General features: G+C 44.0%; 1 protein-coding gene across 4 annotated transcripts; it reads left to right on the forward strand.

The window, feature by feature from the left end:
* Positions 1-514: 514 nt before the first annotated feature.
* Positions 515-10,385, forward strand: GTF3C6 (general transcription factor IIIC subunit 6). 4 transcript variants are annotated; one of them, XM_084889903.1, is made up of 6 exons: positions 515-541; positions 1,080-1,160; positions 3,106-3,169; positions 3,270-3,314; positions 5,435-5,548; positions 10,022-10,385. In XM_084889903.1, the coding sequence occupies exons 1-6, from the start codon at positions 530-532 to the stop codon at positions 10,318-10,320; spliced, it is 615 nt and encodes a 204-aa protein (XP_084746029.1). In that variant the 5' UTR covers positions 515-529; the 3' UTR covers positions 10,321-10,385. The 4 variants fall into 4 exon arrangements, with proteins under 4 accessions (XP_084746029.1, XP_084746028.1, XP_084746026.1 ...); XM_084889902.1 differs by lacking the exon at positions 515-541 and adding an exon at positions 598-685; XM_084889900.1 differs by lacking the exon at positions 515-541 and adding an exon at positions 606-697 and having other exon boundaries at positions 1,083-1,160.
* Positions 10,386-12,109: the final 1,724 nt, after the last annotated feature.

Consider the following 12,109-nt stretch of genomic DNA (forward strand, 5'->3'; position numbering starts at 1 on the left):
CTGCGCTAACACTAGCCTCTGCATTCCCAGCAGGTGGAGGCTTCTTTGCTTGCACTTCTCCCTCCCCTCTCCCTCCCCAGCCCTCTCCTTCCTCCTGGGGCGGGGCCTAAGCGATGGATCTCTGGGTCCCAGGACCTGTAAGCCAGCCAGGACAGGCTTCGGATCTCAAGAAAGGAGCCAGGAGCCCAGGAGCCAGGAGCCCCGCTGGTGGGCGGCTCAGCGGTTGAGCGGCCACCTATGGATCAGAAGGTCTCGGATGGATTCCCCGGCAGGGCTCATGCCCAGGTTGCAAGCGATCTCCAGCAGGGGGCGTGCCAGAGGCAGCTGATCAACCATTGATGTTTCCTTCTCTCTCTCCCTCTGTAGAATCAATAAAAATATAAATACGTAAAAGAAAGAAAAGAACAAGGAACAGGCCTGGAACCGGCCTCCACCGGGGCACGGGGTGGACACCTTGCCGCCTGCAAGGGGTGGTTTAGAGGCCTGAGCGGCGACAGGACCGGAAGAAAGGAGGCTGCCCGGACTCAAGATGGCGGCCGCGGTAGGCGTGGCCACTCGCTCCGAACGCGGGGAGGCGTGGCATCGGCGGCCGCGGTGGGCGTGGCCAGCCACTGGGCGCCGTGGGGAGGGAGGGATCATGGCCGCCGCCGTGGAGCGGAATCCCACGGACGGGGAGGAGGAGGAGGTAGGGGAAGCAGTGAGGGCTACGACCGCAGCCTGTGTGTGGGGCGGCGGCGGCGGGGGCCGCGCTGGCAGCGGGAGGGGGAGGGAGTCGGGTGCGGGGCGCCTCGCACGCTTCTTGTCCCTGGGGTTGCCGGCGGGGCTGGGGGCCCCGGAGGAGGGGGTGTGGGTGGGGGTCGGGGGAGCTGGCCTCAGCCCTGACCCCGCAGTCTGGTCTGAGGGGGAAGTGGAGGAAGCCTCTTTGGGAAGCGGCGCTGTCTTCCTCTCCTGGAAAGCCAGACCTAGTGTTCCCGGAGGCGGGGCCGTTGCCATGGGGTGTGTATGTGGGGGTCCCTGGTCCCGGCCTCTTCCTGCCCTGCACCCGCGTGCTCCGTGTTAACCCGGTCTTCTCCCACCAGGAGCAGCTGGTTCTGGTGGAATTGTCAGGAATTATCGATTCGGACTTTCTCTCTAAATGTGAAAATAAATGCAAGATTTTGGTGAGTCTTCCGGAACTGGGGAGTGGCTGTAGATTTTCATAAACTTAGAACAAGAATGAATGGTGGGCTTTGGAGACGGATACATACGTTACAAAGCAGTGAACTCTAAAGGCAGTGTTAGAGGTACCGGGGCCTGTGGGAGCAGGTGGGAGAAGATGCCTCACTGCTTGAGTGTCTGGATGGATGGATGGATGGATGGCCGCAGAGACTTGAAGATTTGGAGGAAGAGGCATTTTGGTAGATATTTTGAAAAAAATGCATGGTTTTAGATAGTGAGGTGGGAGAGAGGATAATGAGATTTGCACACACAGGTGAAAAGTGGAGAAGGGAGAGAAGGTACCTACTACTGCAAGAAAAGACTTCCACCTGTTTTATCACTTTGCTTTAAAATCTTGGAGCAACTGTTGACCAAACTTCCTCTGTGATACATTCATTAGAGAAGGTAGACCGGAGACTAGGTGGCAGGACACAGGTTTTATTGGAGGGAAGGGTACCCCTGCCGGCTGCTTCCACGGAGAGGAGCGGAAGAGAGCGAGCCAGGGGCTTACAAGTACCTTTAAGGATAGGGGGCGGGACTTAGGGCACTCAGCACACGCTGATTAGGGACCTAGGGACTTAGGAATGGGGGCTTAGAGTATTTGGCAGGTGCTGATTGGTGGTTCAGAACTCAGGAATGCCTGGCTGCAGGTGGGGTTTATGTCTGTCCATCAACTGAGGGAAAGGGAGGATCTATCACTCTGTTCTTAGGCCGACTTGAAGAGCGTGTTGAATAGACCTATTACTTGGAGCTGCTGGGGTCAGAGCGGTGTCAGCGTATCTTGTGCTTGCCAGGGCAAGAAGCTCTAGACTCTAGCGCAGGCACGGGGCACCTTTTTTCTGCCAAGGGCCATCTGGATATTTATAACATCATTTGGGAGCCGTAAAAAATTATCAACTTAAAAATTAGCCTGCTATATTTGGTCAAACATTTCACTAACTCACCCTAAGTCTTGGCAACAAGAGTGTTGAGTAAGATTTCCAGGGCCAGATTTCCAGGGCCCACTATCTGGACATTACCCATCCCTGCTCTTGGTAGCAAGGTTACATGTAGAAGGCTTTTTCTTTCTTTTTTAAAAATTGAGATTATAATTAACATACAAATTTATATTAGTTTCAGTGGTATGACATATTCCTCTGTAATAAAACCCTAATATGCAAATTGACCAATCAGCAGAATGACTGGATGCTATGATGTGCACTGACCACCAGGGGGTACACTCTCAATACAAGAGCTACCCCCAGCCCACAGGCCCTGATCAGCAGGGGTGGGGGGACACTGGGGGCCAGGGCCAGTGAGCAGGCGGCTCCAGGCTAGCCATGATCACCCCAGTGGTTGCACCACAGATTGGCCCTGATTGCTGACCAGGCCTAGGGACTCTACTCATGCATGAATTTCGTGCACTGGACCTCTAGTGATTCAATATTTGTATGTATTGTGAAATAATGATCGCCTCCACTAAGTCTAGTTAACATCTGTCATCACACATAGTTATAAATTTTACTTCTGTGATAACTTTTAAGATTTATTCTCAGCAAGTTTCAAATAAACAATAGGATATTATTAACTATAATTATTATGCTGTATGTTACATCCAGGATTTATTTCTTTCATCATTGGAAGTTTGTATCTTTTGACCACCTTCCCCCATTTTACCCACCCTCTAAGGCAGGGGTCCTCAAACTTTTTAAAGTGGGGGCCAGATCACGGTCCCTCAGAGAGCTGGAGGGCCGGACTATATGAACTACTAATTCCTACTGTAACACCTCAGCTGCGCTCACTGCCCAAAAAACCTGGCGGGCAGGATCAGACTCCCCTGGGGGCTGCATGTGGCCCGAGGGCCGTAGTTTGAAGACCCCTGCTAAGGCTTTTTCTGGTGATCTTTTATAATCCTGTATTCTGATGCAGGGAATTGACACTGAGAGGCCCATTCTGCAAGTGGACAGCTATGTATTTGCTGGCGAGTATGAAGGTAGGAGGATGTCAGATTGATGAAACTCCTTTTTAAATATGCTTTTCAGAGAATGTAGCTCTGTTAGTTCTTAACAAGTTATCTTTAAATTTTTCCACAGACACTCTTGGGACCTGTGTTTTATTTGAAGAAAATGTTGAACATGGTAAGTGATTACTGTGGTAACTCTTTTTACTACAAAGTACTTAAAACATATGTATGTGAATATTAAAATTAACCACTTTATATACTCATTGTCTAGCTGTATCAAATTCTACCATTTTGCCAGATAGTTAGAAAGCATTCAATACTCTTGAAGCCCCTTGTATACCCCTCTCCAAAATTAAAATATATATATATTTTATTGATTTTTTACAGAGAGGAAGGGAGAAGGATAGAGAGTTAGAAACATCAATGAGAGAGAAACATCGATCAGCTGTCTCCTGCACACCCCCCACTGGGGATGTGCCCGCAACCAAGGTACATGCCCTTGACGGGAATCAGACCCTTCAGTTTGCAGGCCGACACTCTATCCGCTGAGCCAGACCAGTTTCGGCCCCTCTCCAAATTTATTCTCTCCCTTCTGTCCTCAGACAATCATTTACCTTAAGTTGGTGTTTTTCTTCCCTATACCTGATTTTATATTCCATATGTATGTATGCACAAAAATAGCAATTTTATATATTTACAAACTTTATATAAATTATGCCATATTATGCATATCATTCTATAATCTTTCAATTAGAGATATGTTTTGAGACTTATACATACTGATATATATAACTGTTTTCTCTGTTTCTTAGTATTCTATTTGTGATTATATTACAATTTATTCTCCAGTTAACAGACATGTTGGTTGCTTCCATTATTATCAGTAATTATTAATAACTTATTGAATGCCTTCTCTATATATGTCAGGCACTATTCTAAATGTTACATGTGTTAACTCATTTAATCCTCACAAGTTTATGAAATAGGTTCCATTATTATCTTCATTTTATATTGAAAAAAAATTACACATACAACAACCTGAAGCACAAAGAGATAACATTCCCAAGGTTACATACAAAGAGGCAGAATCAGGATTTGAACCCAGATGGTCTGCTCCAAAGTCCATGTTCTTTTTTTCTTTTTTTAAAAATATATTTTATTGATTTTTTACAGAGAGGAAGAGAGAGGGATAGAGAGTTAGAAACATTGATGAGAATCATCGATCAGCTGCCTCTTGCACACCCCCTGCTTGGGATGTGCCCTCAACCAAGGTACATGCCCTTGGCCGGAATAGAACCTGGGACCTTTCAAAACCGGTTTTGGCTGGAGTCCATGTTCTTAATTATGCTTATTAACTCACTACAATGCTGCCATTCATATTTTTATTCTCCCTGTGCATATATGTAAAAATGTTTAAGTTTACACTTAGAAATGGAGGTAGATTGATGACTGTGTTGGGTTCAACAATATGAAATGCCTTATTTGGGCTGGATATTGACAATTTCATGTAGTCCACTCACTGTGTTGCTTTCTAACACATGCCAGTTACACTCCTAAGAGGCGTGTATGGAAGTTTGCAGCGTGTCACATCCTTAGCTCAGATCCTCATCCTCCCCCTGCCTATGCCCATAGTTTTCTATAAAGCTGTAACCCCAGCCAGTGGGGTTGGCAGCATTACTTTTCTCATCCTTCTCTCACATTTGGTAATTTTGTATGGTAGAATTTTATTGATTTATTTTTAATATATTTTTATTGATTTCAGAGGAAGGGAGATAAAAAGATAGAAACATCGATGATGAGAGAGAATCATTGATCAGCTGCCTCCTGCACACCCGCTACTGGGGATTGAGCCTGCAACCCAGGAATGTGCCCTTGGCTGGAATTGAACTCAGGATCCTTCAATCCTTCAATTCTGACGCTCTATCCACTGAGCCAAACCGGCTAGGGCAAATGTGGTAGAATTTTAGACCTCGTTACCCTGTAAAGCCAAGTTTCTGGCTTCACTTCGTTACTTCAGGGCTGGAGCCTAGCAGGCCCCATAGCTTTAATTTCACTCATAGTTCTGTGTGTCTGTCCCGTGGAGTTGTTTGTTGTTTTGAGTCCAGTTGTTATATAAGTATTTTATCTGTCATTTCTCTATGTTTGACAGGAGAGATGAGTTAAATCTTGAACTATTCCACTATCTAAACAGGAGGTGGTGTAACTCACTAAATTGGAATTATTGAGGTTTAACATGTTTATTTTATTTGTACTATTGTATTATAGTATAATAATTGAGTTTATTTTATGTTCTAGTGGATGCTGAAGGCAACAATAAAACAGTGCTAAAATATAAATGCCATACGATGAAGAAGCTCAGCATGACAAGAACTCTTTTGACAGAAAAGAAGGAAGGAGAAGAAAGCATAGGTTAGTTAACCTAGTTTTCTGAAAATTGGTGATTTAAAATTGGTGACACATTGCTACCAGGACATTTTTTGTACTTTGTAGTAATGACTATATGAATATATTAAGTATATTATTGAATATGCTCCTTGGAAAGTACCAAACATAGATTTAAAATTCAGTTGAACTCTTATGTAGCAGAGGGTGCTGGGACAAATAAGAAATCTCTATCTGCTTTGCATTGGAAATAGTTGTGGGGAGTTTGTCAAGAAACTTGACATGATTTCTGATTCCTAGGGAAATCAGCAGTCTCCTTTGTCTTTTTTCCTTTCCTTTCTTTTCTTTTCCTTTCCTTTCCTTTCCTTCCTTCCTTATTTGTATTTCTATTGATTTCATAGAGGAAGAGAGGGGAGAGAAAAATATCAATGATGAGAGAGAATCATTGATCAGCTGTCTCCTACATGCCCCCCACTGGAGATCAATCCCGTAACCCAGGCATGTGCCCTGATAGAAAATCAAACCATGACCTCCTGGTTTATAGGTCGACACTCAAACCACTAAGTGACACTGGCCAGGTTCTTGTTATTTATTTTTTATAATTAAAATTCTTTCTAGGTCTTTGAGAAGATTTTGGTGTTTTGTTTAATCAAATAAATTAGTAATCAAGTATTAGTTATCTGTTGCTGCATAAGAAATTACCTGGAACTTAATGGTTCAAAACAACAACAAAAAACCCCAACTCTCTTACACAGTCTCTGTGAATACAGATTTTGGGAGTAGCTTAGCCACGTGGTTCTGGCTTGGAACTCCTCACAAGGTTGCAGTCAGTATGTTGGCTGGGCTGCAATGTCTAAAGACTTGAGCAAGGCTGGAAGATCTAATTAGATCAGATAGCTCACTCATATGCCTGGCAAGTTCGTGCAGGCTGTTAGCATGAGGCCTCAGGTCCTTGTCTCCCCATAGTACTGTTTGAGTGCCCTGGCTTCTCCCGGATCACATGGTCCATGATGTCGTTTACGAATAGCCTTAGAAGTCGTTCTGACATTTCTGCAGTATCCTATTCAGTGTGGGAGGGGACTACACAGGGGCTTGAAAGGAAGGCGAGGATCATTGGGGACCATCTGGAGGCTGGCACCAAACACGGCAGTATGCCGGAGGCAGAAACAAATAGAGAGGAGATGTGGCCCCTACCTTTTAGGAACTTGCATTCTAAAAGTAAGTCACATCGAAACACATGGCTCAGTGTAACAACACCCATTTCATTCACCTTCTTTTCAGTATCTGTTAGGTGGCAAGTATCATGCAAAGTAAGAGTAAAGAATGGCTTCAATACTTGCCTGGCAGGGAAGATACCATGATCAGGAAGGTGGTTTTTCCAGGGTGAGGCTTATTTATTGCACTCTGACCCCATGGTTTCCTCAACGTGGGAATTTCTACTGCATAATAATTTGTGGTAGTGGGGGACTGAGTGACCTCCCTTGGGGGCGGACTGGGGGGGGCAGGGATGGCTTCAAGGTTTTGAACCTGGGTAAGTGGTAGAACATTGCTCTTGCAGAAAAAACACACATAAAAGCCAGTAGTTAAAACTGAACTGTAGAGAAAGGGACTAATAAATTTTTAGTGGAGATTTTATAGACATAACATATAAGAAGACATGGGATCATTAGTTAGGAAGTGTCAACAAACAGTTGCAAAAGAGTTAGTTATAGTGAGGAACAGAGCAAATGGAAGTGTGAATAGGGTGGCAAGATAGGTTGGGGTATCTTAATAGCTATCAGAATTTTGAGGATGAGACTAAAGAGCTTGGGCTTGCTATAGAAATTAATGAGGCCCCCAAAAAATCAATAAAAAGGGGTGTAAAGAATGAAGCAGATAACTGCAAAAAAACCTGGATTTTGTTGCAACACTGGGGGAAAAAATCTTAAGCTTAAACTTTTTCAAAACAACTCAGAATACTGTTACAAGTATCAAAGATTTTAAGCATTAACTATTAACCATGAAACTATAAAAGAAGAAATGAAAGAGGGTCCATTGAAAATATTTGCCTTGCCGAGGCTGGTTTGGCTTAGTGGATGGAGCGTCGGCCTGCGGACTGGGGGGTCCCGGGTTCGATTCAGGCCAAGGACATGTGCCTTGGCTGCGGGCACATTCCCAGTGGGGGGTGTGCAGGAGGCAGCTGGTCGATGTCTCTCTCTCATTGATGTTTCTGACTCTGTCTTTCTCTCTTCCTCTCTATAAAAATCAGTGGAATATATTTTAAAAAAAGAAAAAAAAATATTTGCCTTAAAGGGTAATAGGAATAAAAAAAATTACCATTATTGGAGCATTTTTTTTTTTTTTTTAGATTTTAAACTTTTTTTTTTTTTTTTAATATATTTTACTGATTTTGTACAGAGAGGAAGGGAGAGAGATAGAGAGCTAGAAACATCAATGAGAGAGAGTCATCGATCAGCTGCCTCTTGCACATCCCCCACTGGGGATATGCCCGCAACCAAGGTACATGCCCTTGACCGGAATTGAACCCGGGTCCCTTCAGTCCCCAAGTCGACGCTCTATCCATTGAGCCAAACCGGTTTCGGCTAAACTTTTTTTTAAATTGTTTAAAGTATTACATATGTCTTCTTTATTCCCTGATCAACCCCTCCCCTGCCAAGGCTGACCAGCAGACCCTGAGCTATGGATAAATGGATTACTCTGATGCATGTTTCTGTGAAAGAGAGGGCTAAGGGACTGCTGGATCAATTGGGAGTTCCATTTCTAACTTTTTGAGGAAATTCCATACTGTTTTCCACAGTGACTACACCAATCTGGGAGCAATTCTTTTTATTTATTTATTTATTTATTTATTTATTTATTTATTTGGAGGGAGGGAGGGAGGGAAGGGGGGAGCAAAAGCCATGAGAGACGGTGGTCACGGAGCAGGGAGCCAGGTGCCAGCTGCTGGTCACACTGAGCCAGCTGGGAGCAATTCTTTTTTTTTTTTTTTTAAATCAATCTTTATTTTTCATATTATTACAAAGGTTCCTCATTTCTTCCCCTCTCCACCAGGTTCCCACCCCACCCTCCGCCCCCTCCCCATCCCCCATTGTCCTCATCCATAGGTGCAGTTTATGTTCAGTCTCTTCCTCCCTCCCTTTCCCCGATAGTAAATCCCTTTTCAGATAGTAAATTAGTTACTTAGCATTTTCTCATATCAATAATACCTCCACATGCCCAATGATACATTTCACACAATAGAAATTTCCAAATAGGTCAACCAGCCTCATCCAGGCCCGCCCCCCCCCCCCCCCAAGGCACTCACAGATCAGCACCCCAGCCCTATACTAACTCAACACATCCAGATCTAAGCCTTCATCACTTGATTCAGCAGACCCTCAAGTTCCCACAAAAGTTTCCAGCCATGTCTGAGAGGCAGCTGTGGGGCAGGGGCAGGCGAGGAGCGAGCTGTTCCGGGCCTGGCTGCTCCGGGCCTGGCCTCTGTTGCTCTGGTTTGTTCCACAACCAGCTGCTCCAGGTCTGGTCACTGCCGCTCCCGACCTAGTTGCTCTGGACTTGGCTGCTGCTGCTCCAGGCCTGGCCGCACCCGACCCGGCTGCTCCAGGCCTGGCCGCTTCCAGCCTGGCAGCCGCTGCTCCGGGCCTGGCCACTCCCAGCCTGGCAACTGCTGCTCTGGGCCTGGCCGCTCCCAGCCTGGCAGCCGCTGCTCCAGGCCTGGCCGCTCCCAGCCTGGCAGCCGCTGCTCCGGGCCTGGCCGCTCCCAGCCTGGCAGCCGCTGCTCCGGGCCTGGCCGCTCAAGACCCGGCTGCTCCGGGCCTGGCCGCTCCCAGCCTGGCAGCTGCTGCTCCGGGCCTGGCCGCACCCGACCCGGCTGCTCTGGGCCCGGCTGCCCCGGGCCCGGCCGCTCCGAGTCTGGCCGGCAATTCTTGATTGTAGGGGTTTATTGAGGGGGTAGGGCTTTGACTATGACTATTGAGAGGAACAAACATTTTTCAAGGTTTTTGTTTGTTTTTGAGAGGTGTTTTATTTGACAATTGAATGTCCCAACTCAGAAGGATATATATGTGTTGATTTGAGGTGATAGAGTAGAATCCTCCATGGTATTATAAAAACTAAGTGGGTAAGGAGAAAATGGTAGAGAAGTGACAGTTTTCTTTACTCTAAGGTATGAGATCGCAGTGAGCGCTCAAATTATCTCTAAGAATGAGTTGGGAATTAAACTGTGGGAAGAAGAGCTTGGAACAGTAACTGAAGCAGATTACTTTTAGTGATTTTGATGATGCATACCCTATAAGCATAATAAGGTCTCCATGTAAGATGGGAATTTTGTGATTATCAGTAGTTATAGGAACCATGATCCTTGGTTTATGTTAGAGTTTCACTTTGACATATTTGTTGGGATGAAAATTAAACAATATATATATTTAACTAAATTCATTTTTTCATGTTTCTTTCTTGGTTTGTCTTCCCACCTTTAAACACCCCTCATAATCCCATTAGGTGGTGTGGAATGGCTGCAAATCGAGGATAATGATTTCTCCACTAGACCCAACATGATTTGTAACTTTCTACATGAAAATGAAGATGAAGAAGTTGTAGCTCCAGCCACAGATAAACCTTTGGAGTTGGAAGAGCAAGAGATTCAAATGAAATATAATTCAAGTCTGAGCTATGAACAGGAAAAACCACCGCACTTGGAAATAGAGGATTCTGGCCCTCTTATTGATACTCCTTCTGAAACAGAAAGTTCTATGTGTATGGAAACTCAAGATGCTGCCTTAGAAACCACTCCTAGATAAAATGTTTTTAATACTAGTTAGAATTTTTTTTTTTAAGTTTTTATATAAAATGACTACTCAGCTTTTGTTTGGTCACTATTTTATTTTTATTGGATGTATACATTTTCAATTACAGCTACAACTTAATATACCAGAATCATTAAGGACCAGATATAATTGAAAAAAAAATATGGTTGTTTAAAAAAATATAGTGAGCCCTAGACAGTGTGGCTGGAGTGTCCTCCTGTACCCCAAAAGGTGGCCAGGGTTGATTTCTGGTCAGGGCACATACCCAAGTTGTGGGTTCCATCCCTGGGCAGGGCGGGTATAGGAGGCAACCAATAGGTGTTTCTCACATCTATGTCTCTCTGTCTCTCTCTTCCTCCCTCCCTCCCCCTTTCTTCCCTTCCTCTCTAAAAAAATTGATATAAAAAATGTCTTCAGGTGAGGATTAAAAAAATATGGTTAAAATGACTATAGGGAACTTTCTCTGATGGTTCTTCTTTTATTTTGTTTTTTAAATAAATTTTTTATTGATTTCAGAGAGAAAGGGAGAGCGAGAGAGAAACATCAATGATGAAAGAGAATCATTGACCTGCTGCCTCCTACACGCTCCACACTGGAGATCAAGCTCACAACCCAAGCATATGTCCTGACTGGAAATTGAACCATGACCTCCTGGTTCATAGGTGGATGCTCAACCACTGAACCATGCTGGCTGGGCTCTGATGAGTCCTTTATTTTTTATTTTATTTATTTTTAAAAATATATTTTATTGATTTTTTACAGAGAGGAAGGGAGAGGGATAGAGAGCTAGAAACTTCGATGAGAGAGAAACATCGACCAGCTGCCTCCTGCACAGCCCCCACCGGGGATGTGCCCGCAACAAAGGTACATAAGGTACATGTTGAACCCGGGACCTTCCAGTCCGCAGGCTGATGCTCTATCCACTAAGCCAAACCGGTTCCGGCCGATGAGTCCTTTAAACGGGAGGTTTTACTAATGTAGGTGTATAAGTTTTCTATTGTAGTCATCACAAATTACTACAACTTAGTGGATCAAAACAGCAATCTCTCCCCACCCTACCTTCCTCCCTCTCTCAAAAAATCAATAAAAACATATCCTCAGGTGAGGGTTAAATTTTTTTTTTAAATATCAAGGTAGTAGAGGTCTAGTCTTCTCAAATTCAAAATAAGATTCTCACTGTCATGTCTTAAAAGCTTATTTCCTATTCAGATTCCATGCTCCCAATTTATTATTAAATATATACTTTTTATTGATTTCAGAGATGAAAACGGAGAGATAGAAACAAACAAAAAACTTGTACAGAATGTTCAATACAGCGTAATTCATAATACAAATACTCAAAAAAATCTGGAAACAATCCAAATGTCTATACATTTTTTTGAGAATTTTATGAGTTTATTTGTGCCAAACTGACATGATGGAAACAAGATCTCGAATGCTCCCCCATAACTTTTTGAGTGGCTATACAAGTGTAGAATATCCATAGAATGGAATATTATTCAGTCCTCAAAAAAAGAAGTGAATTACTGGTACATACTACAACATGTATGAACCTTGCACATGAACACATGATCATGCAAAATGAAACAAACCAGACACAAAGGCCGCATATTACTATATGAATTCATTGATGCAAATCCATGGAGATATAGATTGCTGGTTGCTAGAGGATGGCAGAAGGGGAAAAGGGAGAGTGCCACTGGCTTACAAAAGTGGGTGTTTCCTTTTGGGAAGATAACACATTCTGGATTCAGATAGTGGTGATGGTTGTACATCCTTTTGT

This window comes from Pipistrellus hanaki, assembly GCF_964339955.1.
Source record: "Pipistrellus hanaki genome assembly, chromosome: 7".
NCBI classification, from domain to species: Eukaryota; Metazoa; Chordata; class Mammalia; order Chiroptera; family Vespertilionidae; genus Pipistrellus; species Pipistrellus hanaki.

Bases quoted from the DNA above. Each gene is read 5' to 3' on its own strand.
- GTF3C6 (XM_084889900.1), top strand. From the start codon at position 638: ATGGCCGCCGCCGTGGAGCGGAATCCCACGGACGGGGAGGAGGAGGAG. The intron at 698-1,082 runs GTGAGGGCTACG...TCCCACCAGGAG, and splicing joins AGGAGGAGGTAGGGGAAGCA to CAGCTGGTTCTGGTGGAATT. The intron at 3,315-5,434 runs GTAAGTGATTAC...TTTATGTTCTAG, and splicing joins TGAAGAAAATGTTGAACATG to TGGATGCTGAAGGCAACAAT.